General features: G+C 37.5%; 5 protein-coding genes across 6 annotated transcripts in view; 3 read left to right on the top strand and 2 right to left on the bottom strand.

Moving 5' to 3' along the window:
- LOC134665446 (thioredoxin domain-containing protein 17-like) overlaps nucleotides 1-27,588 on the top strand; it is a 325,334-nt gene that overhangs the window by 31,712 nt on the left and 266,034 nt on the right. The gene's annotated exons all lie outside the window — the stretch shown is intronic.
- Nucleotides 1-27,588, bottom strand: part of LOC134665424 (SEC14-like protein 2) — a 127,294-nt gene that overhangs the window by 14,816 nt on the left and 84,890 nt on the right. The window contains exon 2 of one of the 2 annotated variants that reach the window (XM_063522390.1): nucleotides 16,227-16,287. In XM_063522390.1, coding sequence (XP_063378460.1) covers nucleotides 16,227-16,283 — 57 coding nt within the window. In that variant the 5' untranslated portion in view covers nucleotides 16,284-16,287. Of the gene's footprint in view, nucleotides 1-16,226; nucleotides 16,382-27,588 lie in introns of those variants that run through there. The other variant, XM_063522389.1, reaches the window with a different exon arrangement.
- On the top strand, nucleotides 46-9,534 carry LOC134665406 (armadillo repeat-containing protein gudu). Its single transcript, XM_063522357.1, has 7 exons — nucleotides 46-795; nucleotides 2,353-2,659; nucleotides 4,456-4,801; nucleotides 5,169-5,391; nucleotides 6,583-6,743; nucleotides 7,527-7,741; nucleotides 9,378-9,534. The coding sequence occupies exons 1-7, from the start codon at nucleotides 194-196 to the stop codon at nucleotides 9,507-9,509; spliced, it is 1,986 nt and encodes a 661-aa protein (XP_063378427.1). The 5' UTR covers nucleotides 46-193; the 3' UTR covers nucleotides 9,510-9,534.
- Nucleotides 16,951-18,375, bottom strand: LOC134665363 (uncharacterized). Its single transcript, XM_063522294.1, has one exon. It carries the CDS (start codon nucleotides 18,212-18,214, stop codon nucleotides 17,264-17,266), a length of 951 nt encoding a protein of 316 aa, XP_063378364.1. The 5' UTR covers nucleotides 18,215-18,375; the 3' UTR covers nucleotides 16,951-17,263.
- On the top strand, nucleotides 19,358-23,255 carry LOC134665362 (probable RNA-binding protein 18). Its single transcript, XM_063522293.1, has 4 exons — nucleotides 19,358-19,532; nucleotides 19,781-19,866; nucleotides 20,764-20,974; nucleotides 21,684-23,255. Exons 1-4 carry the CDS (start codon nucleotides 19,518-19,520, stop codon nucleotides 21,951-21,953), a joined length of 582 nt encoding a protein of 193 aa, XP_063378363.1. The 5' UTR covers nucleotides 19,358-19,517; the 3' UTR covers nucleotides 21,954-23,255.

Below are 27,588 nucleotides of genomic sequence, written 5' to 3'. Positions count from 1 at the left end.
TTTTTTCGTGAGAATAAAATATAACACTGCAAATTACGAATACTTTTACGAAACGCTGTCTGATATTTGACAAAACAAGGTTGCCAGGCAACCTGATTGACTAAACGACTCTTATTACCGTAAATCTAGTTTCTATTTTATTTTTATATTCGTATCGAGAGTTCTAATTTGTATCACGTATTAATCACGAATCATGGCGGAGAACGCGGACAATCTGTCAGCGTTTAGTGTCGAAGGCGGGCAGGACACGGTAGGCTTGCCACGGATCGTCATGGTCACAGAGGGTTCTGACACTTCAGCGTCATCCCCTTCATCCACCTCCTCTTCCGAAGACAACTGGGCCGACCTAATCAAGTCCTCAGAAATACCACCAGAGTACTGGCACATACAGAAACTGGTCAAGTACATGAAAGCCGGCAACCAAACAGCGACAATGGTAGCGCTTTCTTGCTTGAAAGACCATGATTTGACTATCGAAGTAAATCAAAGAGCTATCCAGGAAATCGGAGGTTTAGAGTTGCTTGTCAATTTACTTGAAACACGCGACCTTTGCTGTGTTTTAGGCGGATTAGCTGTTCTTAAAGATATAACCCCTAATATTGAAATAAGGAAGAAAGTAACGGATCTCGGAGCGATTCCTTTGCTAGTAGGTTTGTTGTCAGACCCAGCTAGGGATGTTCAAATTCTTGCGGCGGAGACTATAGCCAATTTAGGCAAGATTCGGAAGAGCAGAAAGTTCTGTCGAAAATACGGAGGTTTGCCGAAGCTAATCGATTTGCTGGATGTCAAGGAAAGGTAATTTCACCCAACACACTCCGTAACTAGGTACTTACCTAATGGTTGCTGATAATAATTGGATAAAAACGTCACTATACTAACTAGGAAGATTAATATTAAGAACGTAACATTTTTAAATTTGAGGAATTAGGTACAATAACTCTAATACCCTACCCTACCTAGCTAGCTAGCTACCTACCTACACGTACTTTCTGCCAACCTGCATGAGTAAACTGCATCGATTTTAGTTAGTTAGCTATTTATTCGTGGTTTGTACTTATTGTTTTTTTTCTTCGATATTAATAAATATTATGTAGGCATGTACATATACTTGCAGTTGTAGAAATTAACCGATAGCTTATTGAATAGGTACCTAGTTCTAAATCTCGATAGCCTTGAAATAAAGTCGACATAGTAACAACAAACATTGTTTTTTTTTTGACTGTGAAAATATCTTCAAGGCTATATATCAAAATTAATAATCAATCAGGAATTCTTTAATCTTTAATTAGGTATATTTTAGCGTATCTAATCAACAGAAGGTATGAAAGTTAGACTTACGCACATAAATGTTTGTGATTACCTACTAGTATTAATTAATGATTACTTATTACGTATATATATACTCATAACCCAAGCCCTTTATTACTCTTACATCATTCTCGTAAACAGAGATGTGACTTATTTGAAATACTTGTATTTAAAATGCAAATACAAAATGCAAAATACCTATTTTGTATTTTGTATTTAAAAATACCTTTTGAAGAAAACTATTTTGTATTTTATTTGAAATAGTTTTTGGGACCTATTTTCTATTTTCAAAATACACAATACTTTATGGTAGGTAATGTAGGTAGGAGTTACAATCTCTTATGATGTTACAATCCTGGCAACTCTCTCATTCTTTTGACATGGAACAGTTGAATCTGTTTAGTAACGTCGCACATGACCACAAGCGTAGCGAGTGGTTAAAAAAGTGGAATCTTGAGTGTTGCGAGGGTTTCAAGGCACGAGAGGAGAACAAACTTTTCTGCCCTGGTGAAACACAAACGAGACGTTTCATCACACTAACGAGAGTTTCAGTTTCATTATACTAGCTGTAATACATTACAAATTAATGCTTTAAAAGTTGGCCGTTAAAAACCATCATCCATACCTACATCCTACCGGTTAATATGAGCAAACAACTAGAAATTTGCACGATAGATAGAGGATTGATTTCAAAGAATAAAGAGAGTCTTTTCAACTCGGAAATTGCGAGTAATACTTTTTAATTCAGACTAGGTATTCACTACTCAGAGTACCTTTTATCGCAAAGTATTTGTATTTTTAAAAAGTATTTTGAAAATACTTATTTCGTATTTTGTATTTAAATACAAATTCAAAAACTATTTTGTATTTTGCATTTGAAATAGTATTATCAAGGAAGTATTTGTATTTTGTATTTAAATACTTTTTATAAAGTATTTTTCACATCTCTGCTCGTAAATATGTATGGTACCAGTAAATTATAGTACATAAAACAGAATTACCACGTAACTGCTATGTAGCATTTACACATTTGATACTTGGCAGGTATCTCGTAACGCCTCGAGGAGAGCTGAATCAAGACGAATTACAGTTCTTAGACATAGCGCGCGCCGGCGCCAAGGCTCTATGGTCCATGTCTTCTTCACAAAGAAACCGAGAGGCCATGAGAAAGTACGGCATAATCCCTCTCATCGCGAGACTCTTGAAGACCATACATTTGGACGTAGCAATCCCGTCCACCGGACTCCTCCAAATGTGTGCTAATGAGACCTCCTTCCAACTAGCTATACAGACGGAAAAGATGGTCGATGATTTGATAAAGCATTTGACTAATGAGGATAAGGATTTAAAGGTAGGTTTATGGTTCCTTCAACTTCACTGTCAAGGTCGAAAAACATTATAGGATTTATAGGTAATAATCGTCAACGATTATCAATTGTCATAGGCATTTGTCATTTATCAATTGTTTTATGTATTTTAAGTACCTATCATACCCCATTTAATATTATTTAGATTTAAAAGTCTTTATAGATACATATATAGTACTAGCTTTTGCCCGCGACTTCATCTGCATGGAATTAATACCAGCAGCTAGAGTAAGTACAGCGCCTGCATAAAATGCTTAATTGTTTACACCTATTAACAGCCACTTTATTAGATTTCTCATTTATATACACCCTTTATAGGGATGACTTCTGACACAAAAATTATCCTATGTCCTTCCCCGGGGCTTAAACTATCTCTATGCCATATTTAAACTAAATCCGTTCAGCGGTTTAAGCGTGACGAGGTAACAGATAGACAGACAGACACATTTATAATATGTATATATATATATATATATTAAATATTAGTGTGGATATTATCAGTGTCAACTTTAAAACTACATAGAGTCTTTGCAGAAAGACGCTTTATACGCGTAGTCTAATTTATAATTGTAAATACAATCATGCAAACCGATTCTTTCTATCTATTGCAGCATTTCGATTGCCAATCGTCATTAATATTTTCTTCTAGTATTATAAAACTAATGTGACAGTTGCGGATAGTTTTCCAGGAAAGACGGAAAAATATACGGTAGTTTCAGGAAAAAAATCACAGTAGACAATGGAGTTTCATTTTAGAAATAGTTTTGATTCCTATATAAAAATATAAAAGTTTCCAAAACTTTGGAAAGTTTTCGACGGGGCACATCAGAAATTAAAACTATTAAAAGTGGCGATAGATAAGCGATGCTCTATGGCGAAATGCTTCATTCATTAGTTCATTACTATCGCGATTTTCAAATCATTTCAATCAGAACACGGCGTACAATGTGTGACTATGTTGATAAATATCAAACGTCGTTCCATTCGTACCGGTTTGTTTTTGCTTAATAACCGATTACCTCATGTTCTCAGGGAGTTTTATATGTAGGTAATTATGCAGGTCAATTGTGATAAAACCTGGCATGAGAATTGTAATCGTCTGTAGGTATATATTTATAGATAATGCATCCTCGGTTATAAAGCCTTAAAGTAGGTAATGTTAGAATGTTAGAAATCACTCATACATATATACATTATATTATCATATCGGAAACTGTTTGCCAACCTCGCGGCCAGACGCTCCGGCAGACATTGACTCCGTTGCATAATTTACGAGTTTTTTACTCGCAAACCGTAACAAACAATGAAATTGTAACGCAACATTCATTATTAACTCTATTTTGTGTTCCTGGTGGGATATAAGTATTTGGCCGTTCACTATTTATTTGATAATGACCTATGCTGTGTACACAGAAAACTGCCTATAGGGGTTGGTCTGTGTGTGTTGTTAACCAACATTTTACGATGATATGGGTGCTTAGTAAATAATCGAAGGAGGTATCGTCAATGCCCAATTAAAAATGTTTACTTTTACACCGCAATCCGTATAACAGTGTGTTTATAAATTTTAACCAGAAAAGGATCCCTGACCGAATTTTTAGTATTTTTTCGCATTTTTTCAAAAACAATTTTTTCTGCTCTATTCCTACAGCACAACTGAGGTTCCAAGCCACCATTTTTGACCACCGTACACATAAGTAAGAAAGGTTAACACAACATTCCAAACAAGCGGTAGCCGAGAAAATAGATGTTTGATTTTTAAATTGCGATCTGATTTCAGACGTATTGCAGTTTGGCTATCTACAAATGCACAAGCGATCCCATCACTAGAGACATGATCAGAGAAGCAGGAGGGCTAGAATTACTCGTAGAAGCTGCTTCGGATCCTTCGAACAGAGCAAACAAACCTCTCATGGCGGCCGTGACAGGGGCTCTATGGAAATGCGCTAATAGTGAAGCTAGTGTGAAAAGGCTGGATACTCTTCAAGCAGTGCCTATATTAGTGAAACTTTTGGATGATGAGAATGATGGAGTGTTGACGAATGTGGCTGGTGCGTTGGCGGAGTGCGCCAAGTCGCCGCCGAATAGGGACAAAATTAGGGCCGCTGGGGGCATGCCTATGCTAAGTGAGTAATACTGCTTGCATTGTTAGATGCTACGAACTGTAATTATGCATGTTAGTCTCGTATATTATTGGTGAGCGGATGGGACTTAGGTACCTCCTTGTCGCAATTAAATTCGTAGTTGTTTTATTTTGGATTTTTTTCCTAGGCATACTTTTATGGATTTTTACAAAACAGATCAGCAAACAAACATTGGTAAACAGATATTGGTACCTAAGTCGTAATAATCACTATGAGCCCGCTTCTTACTTTATATGAGTGAACATATTATTAACAATTGTGATAGTTTCAACCTTATCTACTTGCATAAGTCATTTAGTCCGATAAAATTCATTAGGTAGGCATTTCATTATTCGACCATTGATTACAGTTCACCATCTCAACAACACACACAAGCCTCTTCTCGAAAATGTGCCCCTGGTCATAATGGAGTGCGCGAAGGAACCCAGTTGCATGCTCGCAATAGACGAACTCGATGGTGTGCGACTTGTGTGGTCCCTGCTCAAGAATGATTCGCCTAGAGTTCAGACAAATGCGGCTCTGGCTTTGAGCCCTTGCGTGCAAAATGCGGCGGATTCTGGGGAGATGGTCAGGTCTGTAGGTGTAGTGAGGGTGCTGTATGTTATCCTGTTTTCTGTGTATGATATGGATCCTGAGTCCCGACCGAATTTTTAGTCATTTTTTTGCATTTTTCCGCTCTATACAACACCACAGTGGTTTGAAGTTTGATTGAACCCACGAGTTTTGACAATCAACACACATGTGAAAGGTTAAGTGTGAATTGAAATAATTTGGTAACATCACCAAACACTTAAGTGCTATTGCTAAATTATTAAGCCTGATTCTTGAGTACCTACTTAATATTTTTGTGTTGATTTGTTATGTGGTTTTTGCAACATATGATTGGTTTTTGCGCACGGTCCCGCAAATCAGGTTTAGATTGAGGTCCCTTTTTCTCAAAACCGGTCCAGGTATTCCAAGATACCAGGTTCCTTGACCGTACCGAATTAACCTCTTGTCCTATTTTTAAAACGATTTTTAGGGTTCCGTACCCTAAGGGTAAAACGGGATCCTATTACTAAGACTTCGCTGTCCGTCCGTCCGTCTGTCCGTCTGTCTGTCACCAGGCCGTATCTTACGAACCGTGATAGCTAGACAGTTGAAATTTTCACAGATGATGTATTTCTGTTGCCGCTATAACAACAAATACTAAAAACAGAATAAAATAAAGATTTAAGTGGGGCTCCCATACAGCAAACGTGATTTTTGACCAAAGTTAAGCAACGTCGGGCGTGGTCAGTACTTGGATGGGTGACCGTTTTCTTTTTGCATTTTTTTCCGTTTTTTATTTTTGCTTTATGGTACGGAACCGGTGGCGTATACGCGAGTCCGACTCGCACTTGCCCGGTTTTTTCTGCTCTATACAGTACAGTCGATGTTCGAACTACTTTGAACTCACGATTTATGACAACCACCATACGAAAGGATAAACAACGCACTTAGTTCTTAAAATCGATTTGTCAAGTAAAAACTAAATTAAGTAGGTTACGGCCAGGATAGAGTCGAAAAGTGGTAGACCACTTTCTTGGCTGACTGTACCTACTTACAGATTGTTTCCATCGTTTTGTTTGTCATGCTTGTGGTCATGCTACTTCAGTCAACTTCAGACCGAAACTGATTGTAATAGCAAGACACGTTTGTACGATTCCGTGAAAATACGATGGAAAATAATTAAAGCACTGCATCTGTAATAGAATAGGTATTTTGTTTCCTATTATCAACAGGTCGTTTGTTGGTGCTTTGGAACTAACGGTGGATCTCCTAGACTCTGACGACCACAACGTGTTGTCAGCCGTCTGCGCAGCTATCGCTACTATAGCGAAGGACAACGAGAATCTGGCAGTTATATCTGATCATGGCGTAGTTGGAAAACTTTCTAAGTTAGGTTAGTATTTAGTAGTTATTTTATTACTGTTATTAGTTATAGACCGACCGCTTAAATTGAGTCCTCGCCTGCGCGGTACGGGGGCGACGGGGTAGGACGACTAAGGGCGGCGAGGAAGGTGCGGGCGGCAGATGTACGGCCGTACCGCGCAGGCGAGGATTCATTTAAGCGGTCGGTCTATAGAGGGCGCCACAAGCCCTCAGGAAATTGTCATAATTATATATACTTGGATTTTTCGACTAATGCCACCGTGACCGTTGGCCGAGCTGTCTAGACATCTATCGCGTAAACATAGAACGCTGGTTCGATTCCAGCTCTGGACACTGGAGGCCTTGGTAATTTTTTCCTTTATTATGACATTTATTTTGGTTTAAAGTTATTAGTTACCTACTAAATTTTTGATGGACGTAATGTTAATTTGGTGGTAATGGTAAGACTGGTAAGAGTCACAACAAAACATGAAATCATGAAAAAATAATAAACAAACATTATGAAAACAAGAAACGTTTGATTGATAGGTTTGAGTGACAAACCGGCTTAAAACATTTTCAAAAATAAACATTTAATTTCTGTTAAATTGACAATGAGGCAAAAATATTATTATATGTATTAATGTTTATGATGTTTCATTAGGTATTTAGAGATCAGAAGGATATTTTACTCCTCGGTTCCAATCTCGCAATCGAGGATTTTATTAAGTTCTGGCTCTGGTTAAATTTTACCGGTACCGTTTTGATAAAGCTAGACACAGCTAGACATGTTTGAACGTTATATGCCTTCCAGTGAACACAACAGACGACCATCTCCGAGCCAACCTAGGCGTGGCGATCGCCTACTGCTGCGACTGGGCCCAGAACCGCCAAGAGTTCAACAAGCGAGGCGCCATCACACCCCTAGTCAACTGGATGACGTCACGGGACCCTGACGTCCACCGCGCGACTGCCCTCGCCCTGTATCACCTGTCCTTCTTCTCTATCAACTGCGTGACTATGCATGCTGTACGTTTTTCTACTTTATTACGTAGTTCATAAGACACGGAATTGGACTGCTGCAACTGGGCCTAGAGTTCAACAAGCGGCGGGGCGCCCCATCACGCCCTAAAGGGGCCCACTGATTAACAGTCCCCCGGACGGTATCGGCCTGTCAGTTGTTCGGAACTGTCAAAATTTTGTTCTAACTGACAGGCCGATACCGTCCGGCGGACTGTTAATCAGTGGGCTCCTAGTCAACTGGATGGCTTCACGTGTGTGACCCCGACGAAAGTGACGTGCCTTGATTGATATTATGTGATGGATAAGGGCCCCCCCACATCTGGCGTCTTTCGAGCGTCGGCGTCTGTCGGCGTCGGTCCAGCGCTATGGAAAATGACGTCGCTGCGCAGTTGCGTCGACGCTGCGTCGACGTTGCGTCGACGTCGGCCATAGAATTGTAGACGCCGACGCTCGAAAGACGCCAGATGTGGGGGGCCCTAAGATGTGGATGGATAAGAATGTTATTCGAGGCAAGTCACTGGAAAGTTGTTAAGATGCAGGAAATCCTTATATGGGCTGCTGAGTGTGAGGTTCATGTTGAAACTTTGATGATTGGGCCTTGCCGGCTTGGCTTGGTAATTTAGAATAAATATTGCGGACAATATTATGACTATGAGGTACCTAAGTAACTTGGTAATGTGCACTGGAGAACTTCAAAGCGGGGTAATTTTGAAATGAAACCTTCCCGCTTACGAAGTTACCCCTAGTTCACCTTAAGTAAATGAAATACATATTACATTAATTGGTATTCTTTTTAAAGTTGTAGGTAGGTTTAACCATTAAAACTGGTAATCTCTGACGACCTCTGTGGTAGTGTTTTTATATACTCTTTGCATGATTATATGTTATTTATACGAAGGTTACCTATTGACTATGATTAATAAATGCGATCGAGTTTGATATTGCCATATTTAGCCGACTGGTTGATCCAGTGATTAACTTAATACAAAGTACCTACAACGACGCAAGACATGCATAGATAGTTTTATTAAATTAACAAAGAAAGAGTTGTTTTAAAACTCTCTCCTTATGCGTAAGGCGCATCACACATGAGCTGAAATTATGAAAAATTAAGCATTGAAATCAATGGTTACGGAATAAATTCAGATATTGTCTATGGCTACTGATTTTATTATATTTAAAAATCATATAGTGCACCTAAAAGGTTAAATTTATGAAAACTTTTTCTATAACTAAGCCATATTGCTAGAACTTGCTGGAGGTACTGGGATGGTTAACTTGGTGGAGGGACTGGGATGGTTAACGTAGCGTGTTGGATGGTTAGCGTGGATTTGTAAAATCTGGATCGTGAAATGCTCACAAACTAACCTGGTTATTACACGATCCCTACACCGTTTCGGTGTATGAATGATCGCGTTAGGCACGTATAGAGCGACGTCTCGCTTGCATACTGGCTGGAGCGACGTGCAATACTCGGTCTTCACGCTCATCTGGGATAGAATTCGGCTAATCTACTTATCCTTTGAATACCACTCCTATCGAACCTAGCCGGTGCATGAAGGTTGATATTGAGCTGTAGCCGCGAGCGTCAGTTGACGTCTTTAGCGGTCTTAAGGTTTAATCAATATTTATTTCATTCCAGGCTGGCGTTGTCCAATTCCTGCTTGAAACCATTGCCTCCAAGGACCCGATTCTCCAAGAAGCATCCGCTGGCTGTTTGTGTAACATCAGGAAACTAGCACTCGCCACGGAAAAGATCAAATTGAAACAGTAACATTTTTAAAACATCAAATGCGTAGCACAGAAAGGAGACTCTCAATTCTGAATATCACTTAAAAGCTGGATTCCCCGATATGAGTAGCGCGAGTCACAATTTTTTGTTTGCGTGTGCCTTTTTTCATGTCGTAATACAAAAAGTGTTGTACCTATTTACTTCTAAATATATACCAATGAATGAATGAAAAAAAAACACGTAGGTAGTAGGTAAGTACGTGTTTTGATTTTTAATTATGTCGCATTATGTTTTCGTGAAATACCTAACTCTCTTAAATGCCTGCCATTGTGAAATGGGCATCAGGCCTAAATAAGTTAATCATGACAATATGGCTCTATTATTTTTATATGTACTTAGATAAAATGACGATATTATATTATTTTGTGATACAACTTTGTTATTTTAATACATAGCAAAAGTTAGTTCGATCGTTTAGTACATTGTTTTAATTTTTTATAAGACATTCAACATTTTAAATATTCGCTACTACCAAATAGTTATTGATTGTAGAAATGAAACCTAACGAGTCCCCTAGTTTGACAGCTGAAATAGATGGTCTTGTTACTGTGTCATATGTTTTGTGGTCACTGGATTTATAAACTTCACACCACTTTTGAAAGTTAGTTACCACAACACAAATGGAGAAAACGTATAGCACCATCTACATCAGCTGTCAAATTCAAAGCACGAATTTGTTTTAGACTTTACACCTTTTTATATTACGTCGGTGGCAATCAAGTATACGCCGGAAGGTAAGTGGTCACCGTAGCCTATGGATACCACTTATAAAATCGATGTATCTTTGTTTTTACACACTACCTAATATATACCTTGCCACAAATAAAACAAGTAAGGGCCACCCCACATTTAGCGTCTTTCGAGCGTCGGCGTCTGGTCAGCGCTATGGAAAATGACGTCGAGTGCGCAGTTGTGTCGACGTTGCGTCGAGCAGCGGCCATAGAGTTGTAGACGCCGACGCTCGAAAGACGCTAAATGTGGGGTAGCCCTAAGGCCTGCACCAGAGGAAACTCATCAAGTCATCAGTTTTTCCTGTTACACTAATCTGCTCTAAATAAGGATTTTCTAAACATTTCAAAGGAAAAACGTGTTTAAGTAATAAGTAGGTACCTATTCTCAAGGTAGACATAAAAGGACTAGAATGAAGATAAGACTAGGTAAATAATTCATAAGTTCCGTACCAGTCTGACAAGTAAGGTCATCTCTACTATTTTGTATTTTGCTTTTTGTTCAGCAATTATGAATAGATAATGACGATGTTGATGTGTTAAAAACTTTACTCACATTTCAGTTTTTAATTTTGTATGCCGTTTCCTAGGTTTCTGTAGAAACAAACTTTACGTACAGCTTGGCAAAAAAGAGTAGAAATTAAAAAGTGGCAACACTGTAGTGTCGCACATAGGGGTATGTGCCCCTTAAAGCTGGCCATTAGTCGACTGTAACGTCAAGATGTAAAATCAGTCCAAAATAAATTAGATAGTTTACAATTTATACAATTTTTTCTACTGACAAGATTCGCTTGACCGTCTATAGCAATATTTTTTAGAGACTTTCTTGGGACTCAACGGCTCCCCGCAAAAAGAACTAGGTAACAACCTTTTTTCCTCATCTAAGGGCCACTTGCACTATTCACTAACACGGGGTTAATCAGTTAAACCTGCGGGCGCAGCACGGTTCCATTTTTATCGACTATCACTAAGCGCGTCCCTTTCGCACTTACATACTTGTTAGAACGTGACAGGTATGGTGACAAGGGATAAAAACGCCACCGTGCTACGCCGCCTGGAGTTACCTTGGTTACCAGTACAATTTGACACTGGGTTAACGGTTTAACGGGTTAACCTCGGGTTAGTGGGATGGTGCAAGTGGCACTAAGAGAATACGTCAGACTGTAATAATGACTAGGTGGAGTCACTGCGTGTCCTATCAAAATCTTTACAGACTTCTCTTGGTCAGGGCTATAACCGCCAAAATCGAAGTTCGTCAATTGCGGGCATTTGTCTCCGTCACTCTAATTACGTCTTAATGAGAGTAAAAGAGAAAGATCCCCGCAATTTGCGAATTTCGGTTTTCGCGGTAGACCCCCTGACTCTACTAAGGTACAATTGCTTAAATTTTTTTGCCATTATATTGAATAGGCAAAATTGTTGCATTATATAGAATTAAAAAACCGAGCAAGTGCGAGTCGGACTCGCGCACGAAGGGTTCCGTACCATAAAGCAAAAAAAAAAGCGGAAAAAAATGCAAAAAGAAAACGGTCACCCATCCAAGTACTGACCACGCCCGACGTTACTTAACTTTGGTCAAAAATCACGTTTGCTTTATGGGAGCCCCAGTTAAATCTTTATTTTATTTTGTTTTTAGTATTTGTTGTTATAGCGGCAACAGAAATACATCATCTGTGAAAATTTCAACTGTCTAGCTATCACGGTTCGTGAGATACAGCCTGGTGACAGACAGACGGACGGACGGACAGCGAAGTCTTAGTAATAGGGTCCCGTTTTACCCTTTGGGTACGGAACCCTAAAAATATAGCATTTAAATGTGACACGGCTGGCTGGCCAGTGTATGAGTTCTATGACGCAGATATGTGTAAATCCATTGGACCCTCTCAGCAAATATCTACCCTATTACGTTTTCTTAATACCAAAATCGCATAATCTGACAGATGGATTTACCCGAGTTTGAAGTTAAGCGACTCATATATAGGTAGTTACTATATTTTTTGCAACCAGACGATGATGAGCGGCATTACGCAAACAGCGACCTGCGGGTTCCTAACCTTGCCGAGTGTTGCAAGCGCGGTGGCAATGAGCTCGTCAACACCCATAAATACAGGTGCAGTTTTGTTATTGGTGCATCTTATTTTATAGTGAAAGTATTTTCTTTAATTCGATGCAAGCTCCGTTAAGACCCTGCTCTACTTTTAGGTACTCATACATATTATAAGTAACGCACATAAGTGAAGCTTACTCGTACATGCCGAGAAATATTTTATTAAAAACATTTTTTTTTACCTAATAATTAGTGTCTGGTACGACCGAAAACGGATTTTTTGGTGAAACAGCGGGTTCGGTTTTGCTCTGCAAGTCTACATACAACCGGAATTTATTTCGGACGTTACCGAAAATACAGTTTTGCACGGTCGAAAGGTTCAGCGGGTTCTTAGCGCGGATCTACTTTTCGGCCGAAACATGATTTTAAGCCAAAACCTGCCGAAACCGACACTTCATACCTACCCACGGTCATGAATTCATGACAGAGTAAATCCCTTATTAAATTAAGTACCTATCTCCCTAATTCTCATCTCACGTGCATGTTACCCAGTTTAAATAATTACATAAGTTTATTTATCAATCTCTAATTCAGAATGTTATGATGTAACAACGAAATACTTAATGCCCTTATAAAATAAAAATAAAAGTGAGCGCTTTCGACACAACTTACGAGAAGTTTTCAAATATACCGGATACTTTAATTATGCAACAGTGCACCGCAACGCATCAATGGTGGTGTGATGTCACAATTTTCTAAAGCCGTAACTGGCGCTGCATGCAATTTCTATGCACATGCGTTTTAAGCGGTTATTTATTACCTTAGGTACATATATAGGGACAGCCATTATATGTTATACACTTTATACGCAGAGCAGAGCGAAACAGAAAATGCAATGGAAATTGGAAAGTTGCACAACGTAAGCTGCAATCAACTTTTATAAGTTATGAGTGTTATGACGCCACGGCACATAATTCGACGTCAAACTAATTTAATAATATCTGCGTGATATGATCGTTTTGAATTGCCTTACTCCAAATGATACACGTATTAGAGTTGCTTTGGTTCTTTTATATCAAGCGGGCTCGGTCAAAATTACGACTTTATACCTTTTTACTTATAAAAGTTATAAACAACAGTGAAAATGATAATTGCGCTCAGTTGCAAGCAGTTAAACTTCTGGTCCGAAAAAAAACAAAGAATTTCTTTTATCTGGGGGCACGGCAGTGCCCCCGCCAAGTCGAGCAAAAGTCGCCAAGTCATTATACGTATTAAAAATTAAAGATATCTTATTGATACTGTTTAACACCCCCTAGCACTGACTAAAATAACCGACTTGGTTTCACATAACATCTCAAAACTTTTTTGTACTAGAAGAATTGCATTGCGAGACTTGCATCTTTTTACATGTAATGTTTTTGATGGGATTTTTATTTTACGGGTATTCAAAAAACCTACTAAAAACATAGATGAGTTAGATGACCCAAATTTTTACCTTAAGTTATTGAACTAATTTTTCTTCTATAGCTAGGTAGAGTCTAATTTAACTACGCACCGGTTTTTATAAAACAAAGTGAGGCTGCGTCATTATAGGTAGGTACGTCATATTTTCATAAAAATTTGACATTAACATTGGCATCAGCATCACACACTTTGTTATTGCAAATGAATGTCATGCGGAATTATTAACTTCGTCCGAATGTACCTACTTTTTATTCCTCGTGTGGTTCCGAGCTAAATAATAAATATGGTCACCAAATTCACCAATTAATAACCAGTACAGCCACGTTGTCTTTAATGACTTTCACCCATTACTCCCATTACATTAGTTATGGGGGTCAGCCACCTCGAGGTCTTGGTTGACTCGAACGGCGCGGCGATTAACGACCAAGGATGCAGTTGCAACACATTAGCCTTTATATAGCTACCGTGGCGTTAGCGCTGTGGCTCTAAAATAAACAATGTTTACCGAGTTACACCTCACTTAACTTGACAGTTAGTCAGCAAAAACTATGATTTGTTTACATTTTTAGCGTGTGAACTTTTCAGATTTATAAATCTGTGTTTATTTATTAGTGCATACAAACTTAATGTAATACATACCTAGAAACAAAACATAATTAAATAACTAACCTACTTACAAAACTTAAAAACTAAATCTAAAAAAATTAAACTAATCTTAATCTTATCTATTTTCTCCTCCATATAGGTACATAGTTTGTTTTTCGCAAGTGTGATGAAAAACATTGTGTGTGACTCCGGGGGTAAGAATATTGTAATTCACTCCAGCCTGCGGCTGTTGTGAATATACAAATATACAGACTCTCGTACAATATTTCACTTACCCCCCAGGCCCCCACGTGCACAATGTGCTATATAGGTATTGATTTTCATAGAATAAAAGGCCTTTTTAATATTCATAATTATATTCATTCAATTATTGACTGTTTTTAAAAGAAAGTGTCAATACATAAATAAAAGGACTGTGTCGCTTAACTTCGAACTCGGGTAATTCCATTCGACCCTCTTAGCAAACCTTTTCTTAATACCAAAATCGCATAATCTGACAGATGGATTTACCCGAGTTTGAAGTTAAGCGACTCGGCTGTTCTTCTCCAAAGGTCATCCGACATCCGATATCGGATCGGATAGTGTGAAAAAGCTCTTTTCAAAAGTTCGCAAGGACTTCGTAAGTTTTCAAGTTTATAAAATTTTCTAAAAGTAGGTTTTTAAAACTTGGTCTTTTGCAATTTCCCTGGTAGATCAAATACGAGAAAATCCAGCTTGTATTGACACCGTCAACATTGCAGTTATGCACGAATGCATCGAGAGATGCACTGTTGATTGCATACTTGCATTGTACTCGTACTTACATAAACAATGACTTAACCATGCGAACTATACTTACAAATCGTCCCATGGAAAATTTGACATGAAGAGAAAATGTAGTTTTGCAGATTATGTGCTGTAAAATTGCCCTGTACATTAACTTACAAAAATGCTCCACAAGTTCAATAAGTACGAATATCAATGTTACTTTAGGGTTTTTTTTCCACTTTTTGTACCTCAAAAGGAAAAAAACGGAACCAGTTGTTGCACATTGTTCCGATAGCAAAGTTTGTTTAACCCTCGTGCCTTTAAACTCTCGCAACGCTCAAGATTCCACTCTTCAAATCACTCGCTATCCTCTTGGTTTAATTTAATAATCTTTCGCTTGCTCGAATATCAATATTAGTACGAGGGGTTAAACAACAACTTTGCCCTTTTGTAAATTAAAATACTTACTTAATATTTTTCTGTAGGGTAGGTTGAGTTGAAAAACAAGTCTTGGGGATGATAGAAACATAAATCTTCTAAGCCCGCCGTAAACAATATACAAGGTGTGTTAAATTTAATTCAAAAGTAGTAGGTAGGGACCTAGAGTCGGTAATTTTATATAATTTCAGTTGCCTAAATTTCAAGTTCAAGTAAAACAATATTAAAGGTAAGTAGGCATAGGCAAAGTAGGGTACATAATTATCTAAAATACCTATGAAATGATTGACTCTGGAAAGTATGTATATTGTATGTATGGTACCAGTTATAGGAGTCTCCACGGTTGCTTTGAAAAAAATACTTATGGTTTTAAAGTTTACCGTCATTTTCGTTAGTCAGCTGTTTAGTTTTCAAACTATGATTTTGCGCCGCTTCGCAAATCTCATCGTATTTTCAGCTAGATACCTACCTGCCAAATACCTATACTTAAGTAGCTAGGACGAAACGAGGAAACCGTAAATTACTATAAAGCATATTACCTACATTAGCTACACTTATGCTAATCTGCTGTTTCAAACACCAATTCACTTTGTGTGTAGCTGGTCCCATTCATTCTAATTATCTAAAATTACGCTGATAACTCATTGATAATCAATCACAAAATCGTACCTTCATCAAAGCGAAGCGCTGATCATCGTCGATTCCCACAATCGGTGAAACAGGCATCGTTATTGTTTGTTGTGTAACGAAACGAAACCCTTGAGAATATTCACAACACGAGTACTGAGAAACGTGCGGCGTCCGCGGGCGTCCACGGTCGACTGACGTTTCAGACGTGTGTTGTGGAAATCGTGAAAGGAAACAAAACATGAATGGCAGCGCGTTGTGTGCGTGTACGCATTGTTTGGACATAAAGGGGTTATTCCGTTTCTGCTGAGAGACAGGAAATTGATGTTGTCAAGTCCCTGGTATTTAGTATATTTAGGTAAGAGGTAATTTAGAAGGTAGAGGTAGTGGCAAGAAAATAATATAAGAAAGCGTGAGACGAAAAGGTAGATATTATAATAAACCATGTAATATTACTTACATGGTTTATTATAATATCTACCTTTTCGTAAATCTTAAATTCTTAATGAACACAATTGCATAATTACCTGTTTCAAATTTGTATAGGTATTATTTGGAGAAATTAGGGACCAAGAAAACAAAATTAAGTAATAAAATTTTATTAAAAATAACTTAGTACATTTCACAGGCCTTTTTAACCATTTTTTAACAACATTACTTGCTGATTTCTATAACATTTTAAAATTACTTCCCAATTGAGTGATTTTCTATATATAACTTTAATAATATTTCTTTAATCCAATATAACTAGAATTACAATTAAAAAAACATAATTTGCTGTCTTCAGTGTGGTAACTTAACATTATTGTGAAATTTGTCTCATTTAAACTTTCTCATCCCAAGAGATAGGGAGAAATGGCAATGTTTAGAGGAGGCCTTTAATTGTCAAAAGACAAGCTGTTGTTACAAAACCGTCGGAAAAGAAATACTTAATATTGTTATCACTGTGGAGCAGCAATAAAGGCTTATTTTATTTTATTACACGACTGCCCAAACAAAAAGAGTGTATTGTTTTCAGGGTTCATGTTTGTAATAAAGGCTTATTTTATTTTATTTATTTATTAACTTTCTTATAATTACTAATCTTTAGCAACTGTAAATACAACTCCCCCTCTATCAGGCTCCTCATCAATCACTTCTTTGTCACTCCCCTCCATGTCGGAGTCATCGGAATCCCCAGTATTTCTGTACTGCCCAAATGACGTCACATCTCTCGGCAAAGCTGGCATTTTAATTCCAGTCCTTTCCATAAGTTTCTCAGCAGCATGCTGTGCTTCCACCTCTTTCAAATGTGAATTATAGTCTTTCTGTAATTTCAAAGATTCCTCTAAACTTAATACTTTAGCCGGCCCATGGATACTCGGCGGTGGGGTTGCCGCTGTAACTTCCCAGTGTTTATGCTTTTTCCTAAGCACTTCCTTTTCAGGATTATGGACATCAGACTTTGTCGTTTTGTATGGTTTGAAGTTTCCTGTAGCTTTTGGCTTCGGATGGCTTTCAGTCATCTCGACTAAATACTTTATATGTGGGAGTTCCTCTATTTTGGCTAGATCTTCTGGTGTCACTAGAGGTTTTTCTGGTGGTAATACTTTGACTGTTTTCTCGTGAGCTGTACTTTGACTTAGGATTTGTAGAACATCTTCAGGATCACTGTCATCATCTGAATCTAAGTATGTGTCAGACTTATTCGATTTTCCATGCCATTCGAGATCCTGCACTGTTTGTTTGTTCACGGAATTGAGGGTTAGGTTATCTAGAAGCCGACAAGCCTGTTCTTCATCTTCCTTTGCTTTTAACTCTTTAATAATTCTATCATGTAAGGCTTGAATTTTGGCTCCTCTGTCAGCCAGTTTATTGATAAAAGACTTGTTATTCAACAGCTTCAACTGCCTGTCACGCAATTCTCGGAGTTCTGCAACGGTTTTGGAGCATAAATCAGTTATTTTACCGTCAATTTCTGTCTTAGGTGGTGGTGGTAAAATTCCAGGTATTTTCTTGTTTATCTTCTTCATGGTCGGAGGTACTGTCATCTTCCAAAGCGTAATAAGAAAATTTCGAAAGTCTTACTCAGCAATGTGTAAGTGGTTAATAAAAGCAAGCAATTGATAATCAAAAATATCAAAATATTACGAAACTTAAGGAAAACGACGCAAACGCAAATTCCCTTCCCTTGCTTTTCAATTGACATTTGTCACTGTCAGCTGTCAGTACCATAAAAGAACGAATGAAATGAACGATTAAGGTGGATTAAGGCCTCAACATACGTTGCAACAATGGGTTGCGGAATTCAATCGATCGATCAAATGCCGTAATGTATTGCAAATACATGCTGTGACGTTTTGAACGGCCATTTGAAATAGAAAATCATACAAACATAATATATATATAGACGGTGTCTCAGCGAGCTGTTACTGTTGCCACTTTTGTTTAGTGTACGATTAACAATGAGGCCCACGTTGCTGTAGCCATGTCGATAAAGTCATATCGATAAACTATCGACATTTCTTGCAATTTTAATTTTACTGCAAAGGCTTAACGATACCTAAAATGACCAAAAACGCTTTTATTCTTTATTGTGGTTATCAGATCACAATTTTATAGTCACGCCCCAGCAGGGAACCAAGGGAAAGTTCAGATATTTAATTAAAATACATAAATACCTCCTAAAATAGGTGTTCCGCAATAATTGAATTATATTATTATATTATAATATATTCATTATCCATTAGCATTTCAATTATGTTTATGTTTAACGAAGATATTGAAGCTTCAATTAATTGCTATTTCGTTCCGCTGTGTAGCGTTTATCGATATATAACATGATTAAAATCGACTTTTCACATCCCTAAAAGAGCACACATATACGCTTTTACGCACACATACACAGCCTGGGCGCATCAAGAAAGGCAACACTTGATTTGAAGTCCACCTTGTCAACAGTATGGTTGTCCTTTTTTGACAAACGGCATTTTAAAAGAGCGAGGAGAGAGAAATGATACTAGTTGCTGCGTCGTGAAAGAGAACAGAAAAGGTTGGGCCCTTGCATACAAAATAAATGTGTACTCGGTTAAAATTATACTTTAATCGATTAAATTTGGCAATTATACTAGAATTCAAAGTTGCACGACTTGACACGATAGACAAGAAGGTACAAAAAAAAACTGAAATGTCAATGTCAAGTAGAGAATCGTACGTTCTGTTTAGTGTTTCTCAACTCTCTGTGTGAATAAAAAATCAATATTTTGTGGTGTGTCGAGAGATTCGGCCGTAGAATGTACCAATTATAGCAGTGATATTTAGTACTTCAAAGTCATATAAGCAATAGTAAATATAATGGACGAAGCAAGCGTAAGTTGAACCTTCCACTCATCAATTGTATATGTTATAAATATAAAATATATTGTTTTAATCGTTAGTTAAGTTAGTTTTTCACAGCATACTCTTATCTGGCTTGGGTGGAACCAATAACTAGCTTTATATGCCTTCTAAATTTGTTTCTTACTAATAAAGTTAATATCAACTCTTCTACTCGTGGTCGTATCTTTCGGCCGTATACTTTCGAATGTGTATATCTCATTTCTAGAAATTGGTTCCAGGTGCCTTTACATTTGGAGCCGATGCAGCCCAAAGACCTCTGCGAGAAGAGGCTGTGGATCGGAAACTTGGATACTAGGGTTAATGAGTATGTCATTTTATTTTGCTACACAATATGCTTTCCCTGTATTTTCGCTCTTGTTGTGTTATTGTTTGCAAAAGACTCATTTATACATCAATAAAAGCAACTTGATTTGTTATCCTTTTGCATGGCCAATCCCTGCAAATATCTAAATAAGGTTTTGTAAGTCACCTGTAGGCCTAGCACATGATTGGCGCGACAGTATCTCGCGGCGAGACTGACTACCCATCTTTTTCACGACGTCAAGCCTACCGTGTGTGGCGCGTCGTCAATGTAAGCCTTGTCGGAATACACAATAGTTGATTTTGGGCTGTAGTTGCGAGCGTCAGTTGAAATCCTTGTTTCTTTATTCACTTTGTTTGTTGCCTTCTTTTTGCTTTACGGACTGACAGTAAATTAAGAGTTTTCAAATGGTTTATTAGAATGACACAAATAAACCAAATACACATACTGTGGAATGTTCAGTACTGTAAGATCTGTACTGAACATTCGGCTGAATATACATATTAGGCAAATTCTATATTCTGCCATCTCTAGTTTATTCCATAAAGGGTTCATAGCTAAATATTAAGAACCACTAGCAGGGCTCGGAAACCGGTATTTGCTCCATACAAAAATACCGGTATTATTACGTTCTTTTTCGTTCTTTGGTTTATTATTTCTTTTTTAATTGGACAATCTGATAACACAAATTCGTTACCTAAATACATGATCCAGTCTTACGTAAAAAGCATAAAATAATTCAAAATATTGGTCTATTTCGGGGTTTTTGAAAAATACCGGTTCCGAGCCCTGACCACTAGTTTAGAAAACTTTAAGAGTAAGAAATCTCAAAACCTTGTCTAGACTAAAGAGGGTTTTAGTTTCCTGCACCTATATAACTCTAAAATTTTCTCATTACCGGTATCAACTACTGAAAATGGTCCGCGTGTACGGCTCTATTGAGAAGTTCGACATGCTGTTCCACCGCAGCGGGCCCGCGGCGGGGCAGTCGCGCGGGTTCGCGTTCGTCACGTATCAGAGGAGGCAGGATGCCGTGCTGGCCATGAACTCGCTTAACGGACAGCTGTTGGGCTGTAAGAAGATCTGTGTCAAGTTCGCTAAGAATTCGGCGGTGAGTTGGACTTTTTCTGAAAGTGTAGTTAGTACAAGGGGGCAATGGCGCGGGTTCGACTTCGTTATATACCAGAGACGGCAGGATGCTGTGTTTGCCATGAACTGGCTTAACGAACAGCTGTTGGGCTGTAAGATCTGTGTGAAGGTCGCTATGAATTCGGCGGTGAGTTGGATTTTTTCTGAAAGTTTTATAGTTACTCCAAGGGGCAGCCGCGCGGGTTCGACTTCGTTATATACCAGAGACGGCTAGACAGGATGCTGTGTTCGCCACGAACTCGCTTAACAGGCAACTGTTAGGCTGTAAGATTTGTGTGAAGTTAGCTAAGAACTATGCGGTCAGTTGCACTTTAATATACTGGACTTTAAGTGGTTAAAAGATTTACTTTAATATTCCTAATGCAATAAAATTGTATGAACACTTGGACGGCACTGTGAGTAGTCGACGCTTATTTATTACGGGCATACACTGCAATGTAACTTCAGTCAGGTTTATGTGCTGCTTAGGGCCACCCCACATCTAGCGTCCCTCGAGCGTCGGCGTCTGGTCAGCGCCACTCAGCGCTATGGAAAATGACGTCGCTGCGCAGTTGCGTCGACGTTGCGTCGGGCAGCAGCCATAGAATTATAGACGCCGACGCCAGATGTGGGGTGGCCCTTAGAGTTAGGCTATTCCCATATGAATACTAACAGAATTCGTTTTTCCACAGGAGGAACAAGAACGGCCTAAACCCGAACTAGGCATACCAGCCCTCTCCGGAGCCAAGCCAGAACTAAAGCTAAGCAAGAAGACCGCCATACAATCCATCGAGGCCAAACTCAAGATGATGGAAAACATGAAGGCCGGCGATGACTTCGTTGTCAACAAGCTAGCGGCCAACGAAGCGCCAATCATTAAGCAGTATCAGACGAAACAGCATCAGCCGCAGAAGCCTAGTACGTCCTTTAGACGGAGGCATCCTTATCATAGGAAAAGATAAAGTATGTTTAAATATGTGACGTCCCACGGGTAAAGGTACCTTATGGCGGTTGGCGCTTACGCTATTATTAACGCCGCTCCAATACTATCGCGGTGCTATGCGACGCGAAGTAAGCGCCAGCCGCCGTAAGGTACCTTTTGGAATTAACTACATATATTTGCTGAAATCCATTTAAAGTGATGGATTGTCGAATATATTATTAATAGTTTGTTCACTGCCATGTACTTTGGCTTTTATTCGATATGTGTATCAATCAAGAGATAAAATTTATCTGCATGTCGAATGGAGGTCCTTGATATCCGCAAAAGCAATATTTACGCAAATTTTAATGTATAACAAATCGCCTTCACATTGCTTTTATGCACTTATATCACGTTGGAATGTTTGCTGTAAGTTTTTCATAAAGCTTCAAGTTGCAATTACAAGTTCATTACTGGCAACATTGGGAGGCTATTTGAATAATGTTGCCACTTAGATAATTGTTTTAAAAATTGTGACTTATTTTTTGAAATGCTACAAATCTTAATCTCGTAATTTAATCGTGACCTGTTTACAAAAAAGTTTATCAGTATTAGATAATAATTTTACACATATATAGAAGTAGCTTTCGGAAATTTTGTTGTAGGTAACACACCAATTTTGGCACTAGAGATTCCACACTGTTGTCTGTATTCTTACATTTTGTGGATAAATTAGTCTATTTAGTATTTACTTGCCTTATTTATTAGGCTATAAATTTACATTCACTATTAAATACCTGTAGATTTATTGTGGAATCTCGTAAAAAATTGGATATTTATTAACCCATTTAACGCTAAAATATTGTCGTCGTAGCTGGAAACTCATGTTCACACCAGCTACGACGTAGTGCTACAAGCGTAGCTTAACAGTGAATGCGTTAACGAAACAGAGCTTCCTTTCGTGTTTTGGTGTCATGTGTTCATTGTACATGTTTTGTGAAAGATTTATATGAGAAACCTTGGGGTGACTGCTGTGCTATACCTATAAGTTATTGGTCACTCCATAGTAAGGCAGAAAGAAGCAAGCCAATATAAGTCTTATTGTTAAGAGTGGCTAGTAACCAGACATCGTAACTTTTACAGCATTTTTGGTGCAGCGGAGTGCTGTTAACGGAATCGGTATAAACAATTTCATCCCTAATGATTAATTAGCATTAATTACGTTAATATTAACCTTAATTTACCATTTCAGTTGGAATTATCTATACCGATTCCGTTAACACCACTCCGCTGCACCAAAATGCTGTAAAAGTTACGATGTCTGCTAATAAGGGGTCATCCATTAATTACATCACACGTTTAGGGCGAGGGAGGGGGTCAAGAAAATGTGACATATTGTGACATGGGGGAGGGGGGAGACACAAAGTTTGTGACGTCACTTTAACTTCATCAGTAACCGAAAATTTATTTAAATTATTTTATTCGCTGTACATTTAAATAACAAGTTTTTAAAACGATAATCGTTCTTATTCGTTTAATTTTCTTTTCTAAGCAGTTTTGGGTTATAAAATTACTAATATTTATATCCTCAAAAATATTTTGATAAAATATTAATAATGCTTAGGTACTTACTTAATTCGATTTGGCGATTTCGTAGAAAAAATGTGACGTCACACTAGGGGGGAGGGGTTTGCCAAATGTGACCAAGTGTGACAAGGAGGCGGGGAGGGGCAAAAAACCTAGAAATTCGTGTGACGTAATTAATGGATGACCCCTAACTATGGCAGTCACCCTACCCTTGAGATTTTAGAGTATGAAAATAAATATTAATCGTAGTTCGGGAATAATTTAAATATCCATGCTGTTGAAACAAATGTACCTACGTGATCATCATTTGAAATAGTGAAATGAAATGAAGGTGACCCTAAGTTTAGACCAATACATTCAGTGCCAAACAAAATATTTTTCATACTTTAGGGCTCATTTAGACGGTGCGAGAACTCGCATGCAAGTTTCATTACATTGCGTTATTTGATCGGTCGGGTGAATTGTTGTAACCTTAATGAGAGTTCGCGCGCAGTCTATATGAGCCCTAACTATAGTTTTCAACGTAACCGAAGCTTTGAAAAACAAATAGTATATTTTTGTTTCTCATAAATATTTAAATCGTGTAGTGTAGGTACTTTGTCTTTCTATTACCTGAAATCATGATATTTTTAACATGTGATTGTTATTATTTTTTACTCACAACAAATTTAAGGTAGTCAGACCAAGATAAGTCTGCAACGATTTTGATAGCACACGCAGCGCAAGAGTTATTTTAAACTTCTATCAAATTATGACGTAAATAACACTTGCACTGCGTGTGCTATCAAAATCGTCGCAGACTTACCTCGGTCTGACTCTAGGTATTTATTATGTTAAGATTATGACATGGAAAGAGTTAAAATTTGTTGAATTAACTGCGGGTCACCATGATCAATTATTTAACTGATATTCAATGTAACTATAGGTTTTAACGTATTGTGAACATTAAGTAAAGTCTGATATTAATATTTTTGTATTAAGTTTAATGAATTTAGTAGTTATTTGCTAGGATTTAGCCTTACGTGTTCGTGTTCTTGTGTTGAATGTTCAATATAAAATTAACCCCTAACATTGGATTTCATTGAAACACAGAGTTTTAATAAATACATTTATTTATTCAAATAAAACTAAATAACTTACTAGCCTTCTTCACAAATATATTTAAACACTGGGTAAACAACCTTATTATGTTTATATCAAGTATTATCTAAGCAATATAAAGTTAGATTAACATTTGAAAGGCAAATTTAACCACTGGTAAAAAATCTACGTCTTATAACGACATTTTCTAATAGTATAAAAATAATTTCAGAAAGCAATAGATGTCCATACCGTCAGCAAAAAAAAGAGTATGATTTCAAATCACATTATGTACCTAAACAAACATATGTAAAACTTGTTACCAAAAACTAGCATTTTTTTAAATCATTGTGATCATATTTAGGCTTAGAGGATATAACCAATGGAGACGCCATGTCTAAAATTTTCGGTACAAAATAGTCTGCCGTTTTTTGCGGGGGAGGGGCACATCAAATGTATAGGTACGTCATGTCAGATAAACGTCAGTCCATACATATGGTTGACATGTGGTTGACCATTGGCCGCCTATTTTCGACAGAGGGGAACGCCTGTTAATGGCGGCTCCATTGTATTTAGGGTACAGACACATATATTAAGGGGTGTACCCTTGTTTTGCCGACAAACTTTTCATCGAATATTATTTCATCGACAACAATTCATCGAAACGTTAGTACTAGTAATATTGTTTGGCGTTATTTTGTTTCATATACTATTTATTTCAATTTTTCTTACTGCGTAGGAATACTATTCAACGAATATTACTTGATCGCTAATTCGTTTCAAAATATTTTGATTGGCACAACTACTAAACATCGCAATTCATTTGTGCGACGTATTACTTTAATACATTTTTATATGTCGTACTATACATTTATACATTTTTCTGTTGTAAGAATTTTAGATTTAGGTTAGGTTAGGACTGCGACCCCACACAGAAACGAACGGCTATCAAAGTCGGTTTAGGTTAGGTTAGAACTGCGACCCCACACAGAAACGAACGGCTTTCAAAGTAGGTTTAGGTTAGGTTAGAACTGTGACCCCACACAGAAACGAACGGCTTTCAAAGTAGGTTTAGGTTAGGTTAGAACTGTGACCCTACACAGAAACGGACGGCTTTTAAAGTAGGTTTAGGTTAGGTTAGAACTGCGACCCCACACAGAAACGAACGGCTATCAAAGTAGGTTTAGGTTAGGTTAGAACTGCGACCCCACACAGAAACGAACGGCTATCAAAGTAGGTTTAGGTTAGGTTAGAACTGCGACCAAACACAGAAACGAACGGCTTTTTAAAGTAGGTTTAGGTTAGGTTAGAACTGCGACCCTACACAGAAATGAATGGCTTAAATTATACCTATTTATAATTTGGCCAAAATGAAAATGGCAGCCTTGTTTCGATAAGAAATATTACAAATTGAAGTAATTTTACGCGTAATCAATTTTATTAAATATAATCCCACCAAAAACATAAATGTAAAAAAGGAGAGCCAAGTTCAATACAAAAATTATGCTTGGCTGTGGGGCTCGCCGCAAAAAGAATGGAGATCTAAATGAGTGCCACTGCCAAGTTCTATGCAAAATCCAAATATGTATTTATAGGAACAAAATAACATTATAAACAAGTATTAAACTCTATTTCTTTGCTTTATTGGTAGTGCGTCAAGCAAATCTTGTCAGTAGCAATGTAAAGCAAACTAAAGTAGGGCAACACTCAAAGAGTAGTATTGCGCTAAGAAAAGCAGCAATGTACAATGTACATCGAACCAAAACTTTTTTTTCCGCTGAGCGCGCCCTGTTACGTACGTCAATTCAAATTGTCACTCGTGGATTCTCTATTGAAAATGTTTGAAATTGTTATTAAATGGCATTTAAATGGTATGGACGGACAATTTAAAAGCGGTGTGTGGTGAATTTGAAGATCTGAAAATAAAATTAGAAGTGGAATATGCCGTTAAACAAGAATGTAATGAATAAAATCATTGCTTCAGCAGGTAGATGTCCTATTGGATTTTAATATTTTATTAGATTTATATCTTGGAACTGTAAGCATTGTAGGCACCTTATCTTTGATTAAGCACAATTTTATTTAATATATTGGTATTTAATGGCGACACAGCAGAAATATCTCTGGAAATAGAATCGATTCAGAATGTAAACAATGATGATGGCTGTCATTCGCGATCCACATTCCACAGATAAAACAAAGATGACACGCGATTTTCGAATTATTCGAACACAGTGTTGCTAACCCGCGATTTTTCAAATTTGCCGCCGTTTGCTACTGACAAGATTGGCTTGACGCAGTATATAACAATTGCTGTTATTTAAAAAAATGTGAGATCTTAAAGTAGGTTAGATTTGACTTGGCCAGTTTTCATTATATCAATCATTTTATATATATTGTAATTCTGATAAAACCTGGCCAAGCCAAATCTAACCTACTTTAAGATCTCACATTTTTTTAAATAACAGCAATTGTTATAGGTATCCAATAAAGCAAAGAAATAGAGTTTAATACTTGTTTATAATGTTATTTTGTTCCTATAAATACATATTTGGATTTTGCATAGAACTTGGCAGTGGCACTCATTTAGATCTCCATTCTTTTTGCGGCGAGCCCAAGGCCTGTTCACTTCCTAAGAAAGTTATGTCCCCAAATAATTGCGCATGTGTGCGCCTTAAGCTTGTATGTGTGCGTTGGCCTCCGGGAAAAAGTTGCGAGTAATAAAAATAAAAACATTTTTCTACAGCAACATTGCTCCCAACTCTGATTTAAATTATCACGAATTTTATACAATATTAATCATAAAACGGGACTTAAAACGCTTAAAACTTAATTACATGCGATTAAGTTTTATAATGAATATTTGCTTCCAACTGTCTTTATCAATGTTCATAAAATATATGGAGGGTAGGTACGTCTACCCACCATAATAAAAATATATTTGTCAATGACTCTGTCCAACTGCTGTGGTTAAAGTTCATAACGAAAATTTTATTTATTAACTCTTT

Source organism: Cydia fagiglandana, chromosome 6 (assembly GCF_963556715.1).
Source record: "Cydia fagiglandana chromosome 6, ilCydFagi1.1, whole genome shotgun sequence".
In the NCBI taxonomy this organism is placed as follows: Eukaryota; Metazoa; Arthropoda; class Insecta; order Lepidoptera; family Tortricidae; genus Cydia; species Cydia fagiglandana.
The sequence above is the reverse complement of the archived record's forward strand: the minus strand, read 5'-3'. Positions and strand labels throughout refer to the sequence as shown.